Source organism: Musca autumnalis, unplaced genomic scaffold (genome assembly GCF_047663935.1).
Source record: "Musca autumnalis isolate F117 unplaced genomic scaffold, ASM4766393v1 scaffold_4, whole genome shotgun sequence".
Taxonomy (NCBI): domain Eukaryota; kingdom Metazoa; phylum Arthropoda; class Insecta; order Diptera; family Muscidae; genus Musca; species Musca autumnalis.
In genome coordinates this window covers 182,025,354-182,042,718 of record NW_027411977.1, presented here as the reverse complement: position 1 = coordinate 182,042,718, position 17,365 = coordinate 182,025,354, and the positions used below count along the sequence as shown (strand labels likewise).

Genomic DNA, 17,365 nt, shown 5'->3' with positions numbered 1-17,365 from the left:
GCGGCTTTTTCTCCTTAAGAACCGCGAAAAATGGAAAGAATAAGTTGAGTTTCGAAAAATTTGGAATGTTTTGAAGCGATTTGCATTTTTAAATTTTTAAGACGATGTCATGAATTTTTTTATTTTTGTCGTTGGGCAAATCCACTGTGCATGGGTCGTATACTCCTTGAAAACTCATGTGACGTATACGTTAAAGAGTATTAAAAAAACATGTGAGTAAAGGAGTCGCACAGTAGAAAAAGGTGCAGATTTAGCGCGCCAAAAACAGATGTCGATGTTTTATTGTATGTTTGACCATATTTTGGTAAAGAACACCTCTTGATTGACAACTTGACTTAATTTGGTAAATTTGTATTTTTACCCAGAGTACGGTACCTCGCGGTACGGTAGGTACTCGTTTTCATATAGCCCCCCATAGGATATAACATTTTTCGTTGCAGATTATTGCAGCTACAATTTTCACAAATTTGTTAAGAGCTATGTTTACTAAAAATAAAATTTTAACTGCAAAATCCGAATTACAATAAATAATTTCTTGTAAGAAATATTTTTTAACTTGCCTGCTGTCACCAAATGTGCAATACGAAAACCCTTATAAATTGCTTCGCAGGAAATCTGCATGCGACAATCGCAAATTTAGCATTAAAATATACTACCGAAACCTCTCTAAAAATTGTCATTAAAAATGAACCGTTATTCCACTCTGGCTGATGCAAAACAAATTATTTTAAATGCAGTTAGATTTTGGGGACTCTTAAGACACTACAATACTGTAGTAATATATTTTAAATTGGCGTATATGATTTGTTTCACTTTTTTCGCCACTGTTGGTCGCTACTTGGGACGTGAAAGGGGACAGGTTTTCAAATATCCCGGGATTCGGTATTTCGAAAAATTTTAACCCTCGTTTCCGGGATTTTCGGAGCAATTTCGGGACAGCAGGATTTGTCGAGACTAACCACTATATGAGTAATCTGTAAAGTAAAAAATTAAAATTTTCTACAGATTGTTTTTTATTTTGTATGATTGCGACATATTCGTCCGGTCATACATATATAAATTGATAAACAAGGTAATATAATATAGCACATACATACATACGTCATCATTACTGGAAACGTAAGGTTCCATTTGCCTTAATTTCTAATAGACAATCGGACCTGTTTGTCTATATATTATTAAAAAAACAATACTAAAAGACTTTTAGAAATAGCTTTCGCTGATTTTTACCGAATCGACCAATGGAAAAATTATCAAGAGTTTGAGTTGTTTCATAACTAAAGACTTCAAGACCCTGTACATTATTGTAATTTGCATGTATTTAAAAACTGGGAGTTAATTGATTTGACAAATTCTCTATTATCCTTGCGACATTTTGTGTGGCATGGAAGGTAAATGTGGTTCTATACAAACAAAACAACGAAGGAACCTATTTATATGTTGGAGAGTAGTTTAGTTATCTAACCACTACATTGATGTAATTTTAATCAAGGGAAAGGTCAAGAGGTGGTTCTCTTGTTTAGTTTTCGTAATTTGCCGGAATATGTCCATAGAAATTAAAATATGAGCCAAAAATTATTTTTCCCAAATATAACTCACGTGAGCAGGATGTGTCTACAAGGAATAAAGATATAAGTTATATATTAAAAATTTTCACACAATAGTTTCGATCCATTTTACCCGCTAAATACTATCTGATCATCATATTAAATTGCAAGCTTATTCTCTGTCATAAACTCAAACCTTATTTAAAATTAGAGCTGATCAGACTATTATTGCGGCCTACAGACACGAATCGCTAAATATCTTTATCTCGTCGAGATATGAAAAATTGTATACCAAATTGGGGCGTATACGAAGAATATTTTGCGGAGTTGCACGAATTTTTAGCAAAACAAAATTATAATACCCTTCCCACATTGTGGAGTAATAATAAGGTAATAACATCAGAAATAAACCTTTATAATTTGTGTTATTTTCGAAAAAACGTCGTTCTATCTATTTTCGCTGTACGTTGTTAGATTTTTTATGTTTCTTTTTTTAGGTTCTAATAAATGGTGATTGGCGCTATCGTGATCAAAAAATAGACATCTATAAAGAATTAAAATTAACCCAAAAACATACTAATCAGTCAGCGATTAATTTAAATTTTGTTTTATTTATTTTTAATTTTTGTATGTGTATAGTAAAATTTAATTTCTGATATTTAAATGTTAATTCTTTCTTTTTTCAAAAATAAATAAAATTTTCTTAACCCTGGAATCCATCATCTAACTTTAACTTAAACTTAATTCACTTTGCGTCGTTTCACCTTGAGTTAAACTTTGTTGGAACTTACATATTAACGACGCGAGTTGGCTATAACTCGAATAGCTTTCGAATAGATGTGAACAATTTTTCCTTGAAGTACAAAGTCGTTTATTTCCTTTTCTTTCTTTTCAACATTTGTTTGAAAATGCAATTGTCTTTCCAACGTAAAGCCTCCGTACATAAGAGGCATAGAATTCTTGCTCAATTTATTTTAGGCAAAAGAATAAAGAACGGCCGAGACAAATTCGAACTAGGTTGTCCCTTTCCTTTTAGTCTTGTACCCAAATTAACGTAAGCAAGAAAGCCCCCAGCTTATATGCGTAGGCCTTTAAGGTACTTGTTTTGAGATATATTTCTAAAGTAACTTCATGTTCTAAAGTAACTTCAAAAATCCTGGGATCCTGAAGAAATAAATCCCGAAAATCCGAGTTTTTGGATTCGGGATTGCCATCCCTAGTTAGGAGGCATTCGACCTCAAACTAGACATAAAGACATTGAACGAACGATTCCAAATGCAGAGATTTTTTTTATTTTCAATTTATAATTTCATCTTTATTTACAGTTGTTTTTTACGTACATATATACATGTTTTCGAGATTTTATTTACATATACTACATCGATTAAAATATATTATTTTTATTATTAAAATAATTTGTACTTATGTGTTAATAAATGTAAAGGTAAAATAGGAAAACCCTTTATTTGAAAAAATTTACAATTAAAATTTATTGAAAATGTTGTGCATATAGTGTAATGTTACTAATACAAGTAACTTACATATATACACTATTTTCTATTTGGTGAATTACTATTACATTGATAAATATGCTGTTTCTCTACATTCTCTTATTATTTCATAAGAAGAATTTTCAATTCTGAACAAAAAGTTATCATTAAACCTTTGGATAAATTCATGGATTTTTTCGTATTTAGTCTCATTATGAAGACGGTCTGTTGGATATCGCCAATTTTTTTTGTGTATTATTTTGAGGCATTTATTTTGAAGTACTTGTAATTTTTTAATATGGGTTTTAGCTGCCTTATGCCAAACTGGACATCCATATATAAGAGTAGGTCGAATGACACTTTTATAAATAAGATTTTTGTTTTTTATTGATAGTGATGATCTTTTATTAAGTAAGGGCCATAATGATCTTATTGTTGTCAAACATTTTTTGCGAACTTCATCGATGTGGTTTCTGAATAACACTTTTTTATCCAACGTTATCCCCAGATATTTAACATGATCTTTGATCTGCACTGTTTCGTTGTCACATTGTACATGACGAGAAGGGCATCGTTTTGGCGAATTATTGTACGGGAAAATTATGGCTTGGGTTTTTGTTGTGTTTATTTTTATTTTCCACTTGTAGAAATACTTTTTATAAGATGCCAATCCTTTTTCCATTTTCTTAAGGAGTGCCTTGGTTATCTTACTTGATGTAATGAGAGCTGTGTCGTCAGCATAATACGCAGTTTTTATGAATGGTGGAGGAGAGAAATCTGAAGTATATAATGAGTACAGCAAAGGAGATAAAACGGATCCTTGAGGGAGGCCCGAATAGACAATTTTTGTAGAGGAGCTGGTTCCATTTACTTGCACTAGGAAAGATCTGTCATTAAGGAATTCATCCACGAGTTTACATAAATATTTTGGAATCCCAGATTTAAGTAGCTTAAAAATTAGGCCATTATGCCAGACAGTGTCAAAGGCCTTTTCAATATCTGAAAGAATCATTCCGGTGGAAAGTTTTTTCTTTTATTAGACAAGATAATGTTTTTGATCCTGGTAACTTGATGAACACTACTATGTTCTTTTCTAAAACCGAATTGCTTTTTTGCTATAAGGGAATGTTCTGTAGCAAAATCATACAGTCTCTTATGAACTATTTTCTCGAACAGTTTTCCAATGTTACTTAGCAAGCTAATTGGTCTGTAGCTTTTGGGATCGCACTTTGGCTTGTTTGGCTTCTGAATGGGTATGACTTTTGCTAGTTTGAATTGTTTGGGGAAATAATTCAACTTAATACAACCGTTGAATATTACAACCAATAGCTTTATGGCTCTTATTGGAAGATGTTTTAGTAGTATGTTGGATATGTTGTCCAGTCCAGGAGATTTTGACATTTTCAAGTTTTTAATAATGTCGAATAACTCAACAAACGATGTAAATATTGCTTCCAAATGCAGAGAAGGCAGGTTACCATGTATGTAGTCCCTCAGGTAGGTGCTTGCTCATAAAATGAACCAACAATTTGCTCCGTCATTGTTTCTTTATTTAAAACTCCTTTCTACAGGTTACAGGCAGGTTACCATGTATGTAGTCCCTCAGGTAGGTGCTTGCTCATAAAATGAACCAACAATTTGCTCCGTCATTGTTTCTTTATTTAAAACTCCTTTCTACAGGTTACAGGCAGGTTACCATGTATGTAGTCCCTCAGGTAGGTGCTTGCTCATAAAATGAACCAACAATTTGCTCCGTCATTGATTTCTTTATTTAAAACTCCTTTCTACAAGGTTTTGAAGTTTCAACACTAACGAACGCTGTATATTTTCCATCTTCACGATATCCGTGGGACTCAAAGATATGGTAATCATAACAGTCAATTTATTCGTTCGATCGATTTGCTTCCCCTAGACATAGGCTTGAGTTTCAATTGGATCGTCCTCTTTGTATGTCCTTTTGTTGTTTTTCCCCAGTCTTTTAATTTTGCCTGTCAGTGGTGGGTGAAAAATTTCGTGATGACTGCTAGATGCACATGTCTCCAGAAACATTACATTTCCGATTACTTTCATAAGTTATACTAATTGATAAACTCCACTTTGCCAAATCTCAGCACTCCCGAATTTCTACTCCTTTCTTTTTTCTGCAAAAAAGGTGCTGCTCTGCTCCCCTTTTCTCCCGTACTAGTTGCTACGACACGTTGGTCATAACGTGGCTGGAACCTATTCAATAAAATTAATTTGATTAATTTGATTTTTTGGTCGAGGTGCTTAAATCTGGTACTTCCACTTTTTAGTCGCTGCGAAGTCTATCAGCCTCATTCCACTGTCAATTATTTCACTGTGGAGACTGAATTTCCCAGCAGTTAGACCAAGATATTCTCCTTTCCAATTTTGGCATTAAAATGGCTTAGAATAATTTTAATGTCATTGACAAGACACCAGTCACATGTGTTTACTAGGCGCTTCTGGCCGCAGATAAGACTAATGTTGAAGTATATAGCTTTTATCTGAACTGTAGCAAGACTTTCTTCCACCGATGTGAAACTGGAGACCAAATGTTTTTATCTGCGACTCACTACAAATCCACAACCAAACTCGTTGCAGTTGTAACGCAGTGGGTCACCCTTAGGTGTTGTTGTGACACCTTTCATGTGTGATAATATAAGTCTTGTAGTAATATAGGCCTTGCAAGTAGATCTGCCAATGCGAAAATTCTCTGTAAAGAGTCCGAACTTTTCATGTGCAGATTCACAGATCATGTCATTAAAAACGTTTGTTTTTATAGGTGTGGGTACTAACCCAAGTTTTTATTGTTTTTATCGATGAGTGCCCGGTCCGTGTTAGTTTACTACCTTTAACGAATGTTATGAAAATTAAATGTAAAACTTAGATAAAATCAATAAAGGACGTAGTCAGAAATGCATCTCGATTCCATTTCGAACGAACAAAATTTGATGTTTTGTTAGTAAAATATACAAAAAATGTCTAAAATTACCATTTACTACATCGGTGAATTCAGTTCAATAATCTTAAAATTCGGCACTGAGTTCACTATATTTAAACATATTATAATTTACATGACAGACAGATATATCTGATGTCTGCCATTAATCGACGTAAGAAACTAAGAAATATAAATTCAATTAATTTTCCTCCCAGTCTAATTAAGTGTCATCTAGCTAAATTCCCTATTTTGCCGTTCAATAATATTCGCAACAATAAATTAAATCAGTTCTACTATTGCCACCTGTTTAACTTGTGCATATATAGGTCACATTAATACAATTCTCACATGTAATCGCTTAAAGTATTTGCCTCAAGTCATACTATTTGATAATCTTGTAATCAGTTCAAAGTCATTAGAAACACGAGCCAAATATTTGCGTACTGAATTTGAAATGTTGTAATATTCAGTTTGTACACATTCGATTTCTATTAGGAAAAAATACAAACAAATTAAATCAAACAAATTCTTAGTTGCTATGTAAAAACGTTGCAAATGCATATTTGCATAGCCGCTTGCCTATATAAATTCAACAATAAATGATTTCGGTGTGCGGTGACAAAAAAATCGTAAGCATCGAATTATGCGAATTCGACGAATTAAATTCAATTTTAAACAAGATTTTGTCCCAAGATAAGACACTTTACAAAAAGTCTATGACAGTTACCAATACGTTTTGAATACGAAACACATTTCCAAAAATCTGGAAAACATTTTGTTAGACTAAAGGTAAGGTCACATTAGGCAAATATTTGCTCCAGCGACCCGCATTGTGCGCTTATTGAGATCAAGTTAGTGTTAATAATACATTGAATTTATGTTCACTTTCTCTCAGTAAGCGCACACTGCCGGTCGCTGGAGCAAATATTTGCCTAATGTAACTCTACCTTAAGTCAATGGCGATAACTTTTTGTCGTTCTTTTTAAAAATTCCAAACATTTTCTTAATGTCTTCATACACTATGAAAAATACATTTGATTCATTTCAATACTATTAATACAAGACAATATCAACCCTATTAACAACTATCCCAATTGGCATCCCTATAACCTCACACTCCACATTTTCTGAGCAAAAAATTAATGCATTTTTAAAAATGCATTTAAACTCAGTGACTATTTTAAATGAATTCTTATTTAACACATTTGAAATGCGAATATGACAACTGGCTACTTTGTAAAATCAAATCGCCAACACACCTCTACTTAGTCACAATTCTTATGCATGTTGTTGTTGTTGTTGTTGTTTTTTTTTTTTTTTTTTTTTTTTTGCTACTGGTTCATATCAAATTCACAGATATGCAACGATTAGCCACCATAAGCGTGACCAGATAAATTCATTTAAATACCGGTTAGACACTTGCTAGACAGACAAGTGTATGTCTGTCAATCTATCTGACTAATTGGACCAATATGTTTAAAAAAATTGATAAAGTTTCGTGGGCACCAAAAAAATAATCGCATAACCACAAAAGTAAGATATACATAAGACAATAAATATTGGCTACCAAAACTTTTTCTGACAAGCAATTCAGAAAGTAAAGTATGTACTCGTATTATGTGACTTACGAATAAGAATTCAAAATTATTACCCACCACATAATCAGCTGAAAACTATGAAAAGCTCTGTAACCGAATTAATTTTAACCCTCGTATATTTTTGTTGAATTCAAGATAATGGCCACAAAGCTTCAATATAGAGCTTTGAAACTTAGCTTTAGGATGAGGCACACTTTTATTGTACCTCCTGGATCTCCTGGATGTGAAGTATTGCAAGTAATCTATGTGCGAACGAAACCAGACAATTTGAAGTCACTTAAGCCAGATTTGAAATGTCTGTATTGTTGTGTCTGTTTTCCTATTTGTATCATAGCAAAATTGCAATATCAAATAAAATAATTCTAAATCCCCATATGAGGGAGGCCAAGACAACGTAGTGAGCATCTGCATTGGGCCACGTGTTCTTAACCCTGCCGGTTTCTGTGAGAATATGCGGTACGACCTTGTCGATCTTGGAGACCGTTGAACTAGCGTTGGCAGGTGTACAGAGTACAGCATGACCTAGCCGGGAACGACTGGATAGAGTACAGCATGACCGTAGCCGGGAACGACTGGACCGGACTTGAGGGTCTTCCAGATGTAGTCCTTGAATTGTTCCTCTGAGATATTGATAAGCCAGTAATCTCTGCAATTTGTGCCACCTGAAATTCTTAACCTGTTCTTGTTTAGCTGGAATTTTTTGGGGCTAAAACCATATTATAAACATGAGGTCCACTCCCCCACAAAAGTTTAAAATTTTTCGCTAAAATAGTTCTCAAATGGAGTAACCGATTTGGTCCAAACTTTGCATTCCAGATATAAATTAGGTTCAAATATGAACTATATCGGTTTACTCCTTGAAGTGAGTACTCCTTGGGGCGGGCATAAAATTTCAAAAAGTATTTTTTAAAGACTTGCAATGGATGGTTTTGTTACAAATTTTTGGAGGACAATTTCATTCTTCCTTAGAAAAGCTCAAAAAATCCTCCCCAACACCAACTGATGAGCACGACAACTTACGTATTTATACCCTACACCACTATGTTTGTTTTGGTAAAAATTCATGTAGTACCGCGAAATATTCGTCGGAGACCCCTATGTGGTATACCAATCTTCATATCTCGACGAGATAAAGCTGATTGAGATGTGTGTCCGTCTGTCCATTATAAATTGTTATCAAACTCCAGGCCGAAAATTTGTATGGAGATCGGGTTCAGACCAGAATAGATCCCTATTTTTATTGGTGATGATCCTTAAATATTTAGCGAGTGAAATGGACCAAAAACATAATTTTTATCAGATTTTGTAGCTGCTCTGTAGGTCGCAATAATAGTCCGATCGCCTCGAAATTTTAAATATGGTAAGAATATATGACCACGCAGAAGCTTGCAATTTGAGATAGCGATCAGATAATATTTAGAGAGTTAAATGGACCACAACTTTTGTGTGAAAATTGTAAAAATTTTTAATATACTGCTTATATCTTTATTCTGGAAGTGACATTCCGGGCGTGTAAGCTATACTTGGAAGAGGAACGCTTGACCTTTCTATTGATATTAATTGTGTTGGTGCACATGACAAGATAACAGAGCTACAGCCTAATACACTCACTAGAGATTGCAATTATAGATCAATAATCACGAAATTTTAGACGAGGTAAGAGTTTAGGTCGAAGATGAAGCCTACAATTTTTGATGATGACCTGATATTATTTAGCGGGTGCAATGACCCATTGCTTTTGTATGAAAAACAAAAAAATATTTTTGGTCTATATTTTATTTCCTGAAGGGCATATACCGGCAAAGTAGACTACGTATAGAAAACTAACTACTGACCTTCCCCCTGATGCAAATTGCAAAAACGTATCTACTACATAACTGGCCCACTGTCTAATATATAATGGATTTTGTGTGGAGAACCACATTTTCCCATTCAAAGTTTTTGTATTATTGCAAATTACATGGTGTCCAATTGTATTTTTATACATACATTGCAGCATGGGTAGCTTTGCCAGCTTTTTTGAAAATTCCCCAGCCAGGCAACATCAAGTTTTCAACCGTGGAAAAATACCCTTCATTAATGTTGGCGACATTTTCTAAGTATTTCAGCTATGTAAAGTTCTCTACAACTGGTGTCTTAGGACACGCCGTTCGGACTCGGAGTTAAGCTGTGGGGTCCCTTATTATTGTGAATATGAATCGGGGTACACTCACTCAATGATATAAGAGAAGTCTCCCTTTTCGACTATAGCCTTGGCTTACTTGTTTTTTTATTTATTATTTATTTATTGTTGGCGTTTTTTATTGTTGGACTGCAGAATTTTACATCTTTGTGTTTATTTCAGCTTTAGTCCATATTTTGTTGTATTCAAGTATTTGAATAACAACAAAATGTTTTACAGTGGATATGAAATTGATTAGTTGCGGACGGAGGGTCGGGAATACTATAGTTTCAGTTGTCACCAAACAACTTCATCAGTTCCCTTTTCCGCCGACTCTGTATCGATAAACAGGTCAATAAGCCCATCCAGCAAATTAAACAAAATAAGAAATTTGCTATATGGCCCTAAAACTGATTACCCTACAATTTGAGTCGAACTAAAGAATTTTATATCCACCACTGTTTTTATGTCGTCTTTGCTTTGCAAAGAATACGAACATAGTGTGTTGCTTCAATAAGCGGGGGTAAAACAACGAGAAAGTAGTTGTTTTTGCATTACGCATTGATCAACAAGGCCGTGCTGATGCCTATTATTGTTGTTGGCGTTTTTTATTGTTGGACTGCAGAATTTTACATCTTTGTGTTTATTTCAGCTTTAGTCCATATTTTGTTGTATTCAAGTATTTATTTATTTATTTATTTATTTATTTATTTATTTATTTATTTATTTATTTATTTATTTATTTATTTATTTATTTATTTATTTATTTATTTATTTATTTATTTATTTATTTATTTATTTATTTATTTATTTATTTATTTATTTATTTATTTATTTATTTATTTATTTATTTATTTATTTATTTATTTATTTATTTATTTATTTATTTATTTATTTATTTATTTATTTATTTATTTATTTATTTATTTATTTATTTATTTATTTATTTATTTATTTATTTATTTATTTATTTATTTATTTATTTATTTATTTATTTATTTATTTATTTATTTATTTATTTATTTATTTATTTATTTATTTATTTATTTATTTATTTATTTATTTATTTATTTATTTATTTATTTATTTATTTATTTATTTATTTATTTATTTATTTATTTATTTATTTATTTATTATTATTATTATTTTTTTTTTTTTGATCAGGACTAAACTTTAAACACCATAAAGTTTCTTCAAAACGTAAATACGAGTAAAGCTCCAAGAACGTATATATTGCAAAAGTGCAAACTTTTCGCTTAAGCCCAGTTTGAGGGATGTTCAAGGACCGTTAAATACTTTTTTATTGAATGTAGCTCCAAAAAATCCTGTGTTGATCAACTGAAATGACTAATGAACGCAATAAGTTGATTATCCGCATTAACCGAAATTCGTAACCTTTCATTTAAAGGTACATCAAGTTCCTAGAAGTTCTATATAGGACAACACCTTCGAGTATTTCCCTCATTTTTACCGAAGATAGTCCCTGTGGTCCTGATTACAACGATAAATTGTTTTTTCGTGGAAAAGTGCATACCTCTAAATGTAATGGTCCAAAAGCTAAAAAAGTTATGCAATGACCAAATAAAATCATTGGACGCGAAATGTAGCACAAGGAATGCTTGATATTGGTCGAACTTTTGTCGTATCGTTATATTACACGCAAATTTAAATCAAGTTCGAAGGTGGCCTATATCTGACAACATCATCCTGTACATTTCCCAATTTCGAGGATTGTTTTGAAATTTTCATGGAAGCTAGTTTTTGTGATTCTAATTACAACATCACATTTTTGTCGTGGACAAGTCGTTGCTTCCTGATATGACCAAAAACTCGAAAATTCCTACGGTGACCAACAGAAATGTATGTTTGGCACGATTACTCTCGAAAGGAATGACTCTCATATATATCACAAATGCCTTCGACGTAGAAGCCGACGGCATGATCGTACAATCATCCGCATACGTTACGATCTCTATGCGTCTGGAGGGTGTGGAATTTCAGAAAGGTTTGTTTAAGTTATCAGTTCGGCGGATATCACCCCGCCTTGGAAAACTCCCTGTTTCACTCTACGGGGTTTGAACTTCTTGTTTCTGAATTCTACAAACGACTGGCGTCAGCACATAAAGTTGTTTATCCAAACGTTTCAAACACTACTAGAGAGTGGTCATCTTCCATAGGTCAAGTGCCAGCATGACTGTTCGATCGTACGGCCTGTTCTGGTTTAGTAATCTACTGATATGTATGGATATGGCTTGTAATGCCAAACAATCGCACGAGGACTTCTTCTGATGCGTTCAATATGTAGGGATCAATTGTCTGGTCGTTGCCGATGCAAAAAAATGTTAATACCAGCTAAATGACAGGCGTTGTAGTTCGACTATAGCAAATGTTTGAATAGAAAGGTCACTCCACACCCAATTTCAACATTATGTGATGGCCGGATTGAGTTCTTCGAAAAAATGTTAAGTCGTTTTCCGCAATTGATGATGATGTTGGGCAACTGGAAAACTGCTTCTCATCATGGGGAGGAGTAGTGGCTCTAGAATATTTGCTACTAGCGACATGAGTGTAATCGGCCTGTACGATTCACCTCTGCCTCCTTGCAAGGCTTCTGTAGCGGAACCACCCTGCAAACTTTCCAGGCTTCTGGTACAATATGGATGGCTAATGATAGTTTTCGGACACTTGTTAAATACCCAACTCCAGATTCATTCAGTTGCTTAAACATTACTATTGATATTCCGTGTGGGCTCAACGGTTTGGATGATTTCGCGTTTCGGATGGCATTGCAACATCGCTCATCGTAAATTGTTCTGGTACCTCCTCGGCTGGGAAGGCTCTTCTTATTCGGCGTAGCAACCTCCTCTACTCCTTTTCATCCTACTACTGTCGGGGTGCTCTATAAACTGACTCATAAAATAACGCGCGCACCTCTTTGCGGCAGTTACTAGCATGCCATTGAAAGTAACAGAAAGTTCTATCATCCTTCATTCCAGGATTCGAGAGCGATTTAACCATTGCCTACAATTTACCTTATCCTGTACCAATGTTGGATTGCTTTAGGTGGTCTAGCCACGTTTTCGTCTTTTGTTCGCCTACTAGCATGTTGCCAGCAAGAGTAAGTTCTCTAACTTTTCAGTCTTTAGTCCCGTCGCCTCTGCTGAGAAATTCGGTCTGATTTCGGGTATTCGATCAACAAGTATGTAGCGAGCGGCTACTGCACAGATGATGTCCAGGAAAATTCTTTAAGCTACCTGAGGATCTGACGGAATGTGCAACTCTCGGAAGCGATGATTGGCAAACCCTTGTCAATCAGCTTCCCCATCGCCCTGAAAAGTACTTTCAAACTCAAGTGAGATAGGTCTGTACTGGATAGACTGGTGTATGACGTAGGCAAGACCTTCCACAAAACGTTTAACCATCGTAATGTTGCCAACTACAGGTGGCGGTGACTTTTGTTTCCTGGATAGCGACGATCATTACGTTTTTCCGACTCATAAAGTCTACAAATACGCTGACCCTCCCTCCTCAGCTTCGATAGATGGGGGATATTCCCGTGGACCGCATTCACACTATAGTTGTTTATGGCATCTGTGACTGCACCGTGTGAAGCCTGCTTAATGGGCCTGCTGATCTAGGGGTTCTCTGTTTTAACGTCAGACCTCTCTTTCTAGATCATGAAGATCCCTTCTGACATGCTTGAATGGGGGAGTCCTATGCACCTTATGGTGATTAGGATGGCTCTCACCGTAAAACCAGAGCAAGTATTGCAACTACTGAAGTATGCCATTGTGGTGCATGCTGATGTGGAGGCAGTTTTGAATATTTTTCTATGGCGTTGCACTCATATTCGGAGACCATACTGACGCCGCATAGCTAATCACAGACCGACCTATCGCGTTATACGTTGGCAACAAGGTTTCTTTATCTGCACCCAAAGTGCAGCTGGCTATGGAATTTGTGGCCTTGTCCCTATATCTCAGCTTGTCGCAGATAGCATGTGCTGACGACATGAACATGCTGTCGAATGTTACCCCTAGAATTTTTGGGTAGTTTGTGGTCGGAATTCTGCTACCTTCGATCATGACATTCTTTTCGTAGATTTAGTGGCGGATATTTGAATGTTCCTCGGGTGGAAAATGTGGTAAGATCAGTTTAATAGGATTTCGGCCTTTCACAAATGACATCTGGGAAGGTATCCAACGCCAAGATCGTACAATCCTCCGCATACTTTGCGATCTCAATACCACGGGGCGGGTCCTTCGATACCGGATTAAAGGACCAAACAACTACCGTATTCCGGCCAGCGGCTGCCACTTCAGTGTACACATGTTGTATTTGTACAAGTGCACGCAAGAAACAAGGCCTCTCTAACATATGTCCCAAATATATTTTGCACCAAACATATATATGTTTGCAACAGTCCCAAACATAACGTATGCTTGGGTCCTGCAAACAAATATATGTTTGGGTGCAAAAAAAATATTTGTTGAGAACATACCCAAAATCCACAAAAACTCACATTTACAAATACACACTTTCATAAATGGTGATGTTCTTACTTCTATTGAAAAGCATAGAAATACCAAACACAAAAGCAACAACAGACGCATATATACATACAAATATAATAAACTTTTAGAGAGGAAAACAAATAACAACTATTAATTATTAAATATAGAAACATTGTTGAACTCTTCTCGTTAGTTGTAAAATAAAACAAATACTTCTTAAAATTTAAATAATCAACGGGAAATCGGCATCTGAAATCAAATGATTATATAATGTAATAAATAGGTATATATAATTGTTCCACAAACATCCCTAATGGGACAAGGGACTTCTCTCATATCAATGAGTGCAGCCCGATTCATATTAGCTCAATGATATTTATCGCCGAGTCCGAACGGCGTGCCTTAAGACACCACTTTGTAGAGAAGTTTTACATGGCTGAAATACTCAGGAAATGTCGCCAACATTACTGAGGGGCACTTTACCACCGCTGAAAAATGTTTGATGTTGCCTGGCTGGCGTGCATACCACTGCACCACGGTGGCACCCATAGGTTCTACGTCTTCTATTGCACCATACATACAGCTCTTTATTATGAAATAAGCGAGAGCCCTGTTTTTACGCTCTTTCATAAAAGTCCTCTCCACACAAAAAAAAAATATGTTCTAACATAAAAAAATGTTGGTACCCAAACAAATAAAATTAATATATGTTACAAAATACTGCAAACGTATATTTGTTTGCAACCAGCCCCATACATATATTTGATTGGATCCAAATATATTTCCAACATACATTTTTCTGAGTGCGCGGTCTTAATACACGCCGTTGGTTGGTTCCATATCATTGAGCTAACATGAAGCGGGGTGCACTCATTTATATGAGAGAAGTCTCCCTTGTCCCTTCTGCGATGTTTGTGGAACAATTATAAATTATTATTGGAAACATAGATCCCATAGGGAAACTTAGATGTCGTTGAACAAATTGGTCGAATATATGACGAATTTTGCAATACAACTTTTCGAACCAAACTAATTGGAATTTAATAGTTTTTTATATTTTTATTCTCTTTGCAGATTTTTAATGGTTATGGCCCTGATATTATTAATGGCAATTGCCATCCTACTCGCCTTCTATTGTAACTTGGATTTGCGTAAATTTTCCGAATGTTATATAAAACCACTACTGCTTAACAAGGATCAATTGAATAAATATGCCAATGATTCGGAGGCTTCGATAACGACAGAGACAGATTATTATCATGCAAAAGAAATACGACCAAAAGGAGTTTTCGATATACCCGGACCAAAGCCGTTACCACTACTCGGTACAAAATGGATTTTTCTGTTATTTTTTCGAAAATACAAAATGTCCAAACTGCATGAGGTATATGCGGGTAAGTATACACAAAGTTTGGATATTTCTTCAAGTTCTAATATCCATCCCATTCTCGTTGCAGATCTAAATCGTAAATATGGTGATATTGTTTTAGAAGTTATGCCTTCTGGTCTACCCATTGTCCATCTGTTCAACCGCGCTGATTTGGAAAAGGTCCTAAAGTATCCCAGCAAATATCCCTTTAGACCACCCACAGAAATTGTGGTAACCTATCGTCGCTCTCGTCCCGAACGCTATGCCAGTGTTGGCATTGTTAATGAGTAAGTTTGCGGTTCTCCTTTAATGTCTTGTCTTCTCTTCTTCGGGGTGTCATCCTTGATTAAATCACTCTTCTGTTTAGACAGGGTCCAACCTGGCAAAAACTCCGTTCCTCGCTGACATCGTTCATAACATCGCCCAGAATATTACAAAACTTTTTGCCAGCCCTTAACTTGGTATGTGATGATTTTATTGATCTTTTAAAAGCAAATAGAGATCCTCATACGTTTGAGGTTACCAATTTTGAAGATATTGCAAATCTGATGGGTCTAGAGGCTGTATGCACCCTAATGCTGGGACGTCGCATGGGTTTTCTTTCCACCAATACCGAACAGCCGGAGAAGATTAAACAATTGGCGGCCGCTGTCAAGCAACTATTTATATCCCAAAGAGATTCCTACTATGGCTTCGGCATGTGGAAATATTTTCCCACGCAAACCTATAGGAAATTTGCCCACGCCGAGGAAACCATTTACGAGTAAGTACAGCCGATCGTAAACGTTTTTAGCGATTATACACCCAGCTCCTAAGAAATCTAGAAAGTAACTTCTCAGTTCATGCATAGTGTGATTTCGGAAATGGTCGACCAGGCTCTGGAAGAGAACAATGCTAATTTTATGCACCACGATGATGATGTGCGCAGTGTTTTTCAACATATTTTGGATCTGAAGGATTTGGATATCAGGGACAAAAAATCAGCTATTATTGATTTCATTGCGGCGGGCATAGAGACGGTAAGATTGGGCGAAGTAAAAAATCAAGGAACTGCACTTTAAGAAATTCCCTCTTCACTTAATTTTTCAGTTAGCCAACACCTTGTTGTTTGTTCTAAGTTCGGTAACGGGCAATGAAGAGGTGATTTCGAAAATTCTTCAAGAATTTCAGGAACATCGTCAAACTATTATACTTCAGGATGCCTTCACCAATGCCCAATTCACCAAAGCCTGTATACAGGAATCGTATCGCATCAGACCGACAGCGTTTTGTTTGGCGCGAATATTAGAAGAAGATATGCAACTATCGGGTTATGATCTAAAAGCAGGGGTAAGTATTGCATGTAGTTTTATAGATGTCGACAGGGTGATGTATAAAGTTACTGTCTAAAAAACAAAATTAATGTTTCTATTTAATGGTAATTAACAAATCAGAGCGCCAACTAATGAAAGATAAGATCTCAAAAGCGGAGTATGACTTTAAAAGCAGCAGCTCCGACAAGTGAAAGAGGCGTTCATAGGGTGTTAGAATATCTAAGAAGAGTCTAAAGGAAAATGTCATACTAATACCCTAGACAGACGGCAGCGTTAATTTGCATTAACTGCCTTAATTCAAATTAATTCGTGCATTATCCACATTCTTAATGCACAAAATTAAACTGAATTTAAAAGGCATTTAGATATTTCAATATGGCAATACCGTAAAAGAGAGCATATATTCATATGAGGGAGAGGGCATACAA

At 35.2% G+C, this 17,365-nt stretch overlaps 1 protein-coding gene across 5 annotated transcripts in view; it reads left to right on the top strand.

Annotated features, from left to right (window-relative positions):
* The window catches only part of shd (cytochrome P450 family 24 subfamily A member shade), a 93,962-nt gene that overhangs the window by 70,597 nt on the left and 6,000 nt on the right, over positions 1 to 17,365 (top strand). For all 5 annotated transcript variants that reach the window (XM_073981841.1, XM_073981840.1, XM_073981839.1 and 2 more), the window contains 5 exons: positions 15,330 to 15,649; positions 15,713 to 15,911; positions 15,992 to 16,387; positions 16,475 to 16,643; positions 16,714 to 16,953. In XM_073981841.1, the coding sequence (XP_073837942.1) occupies positions 15,337 to 15,649; positions 15,713 to 15,911; positions 15,992 to 16,387; positions 16,475 to 16,643; positions 16,714 to 16,953 (1,317 nt within the window). In that variant the 5' untranslated portion in view covers positions 15,330 to 15,336. The remainder of the gene's footprint in view (positions 1 to 15,329; positions 15,650 to 15,712; positions 15,912 to 15,991; positions 16,388 to 16,474; positions 16,644 to 16,713; positions 16,954 to 17,365) is intronic.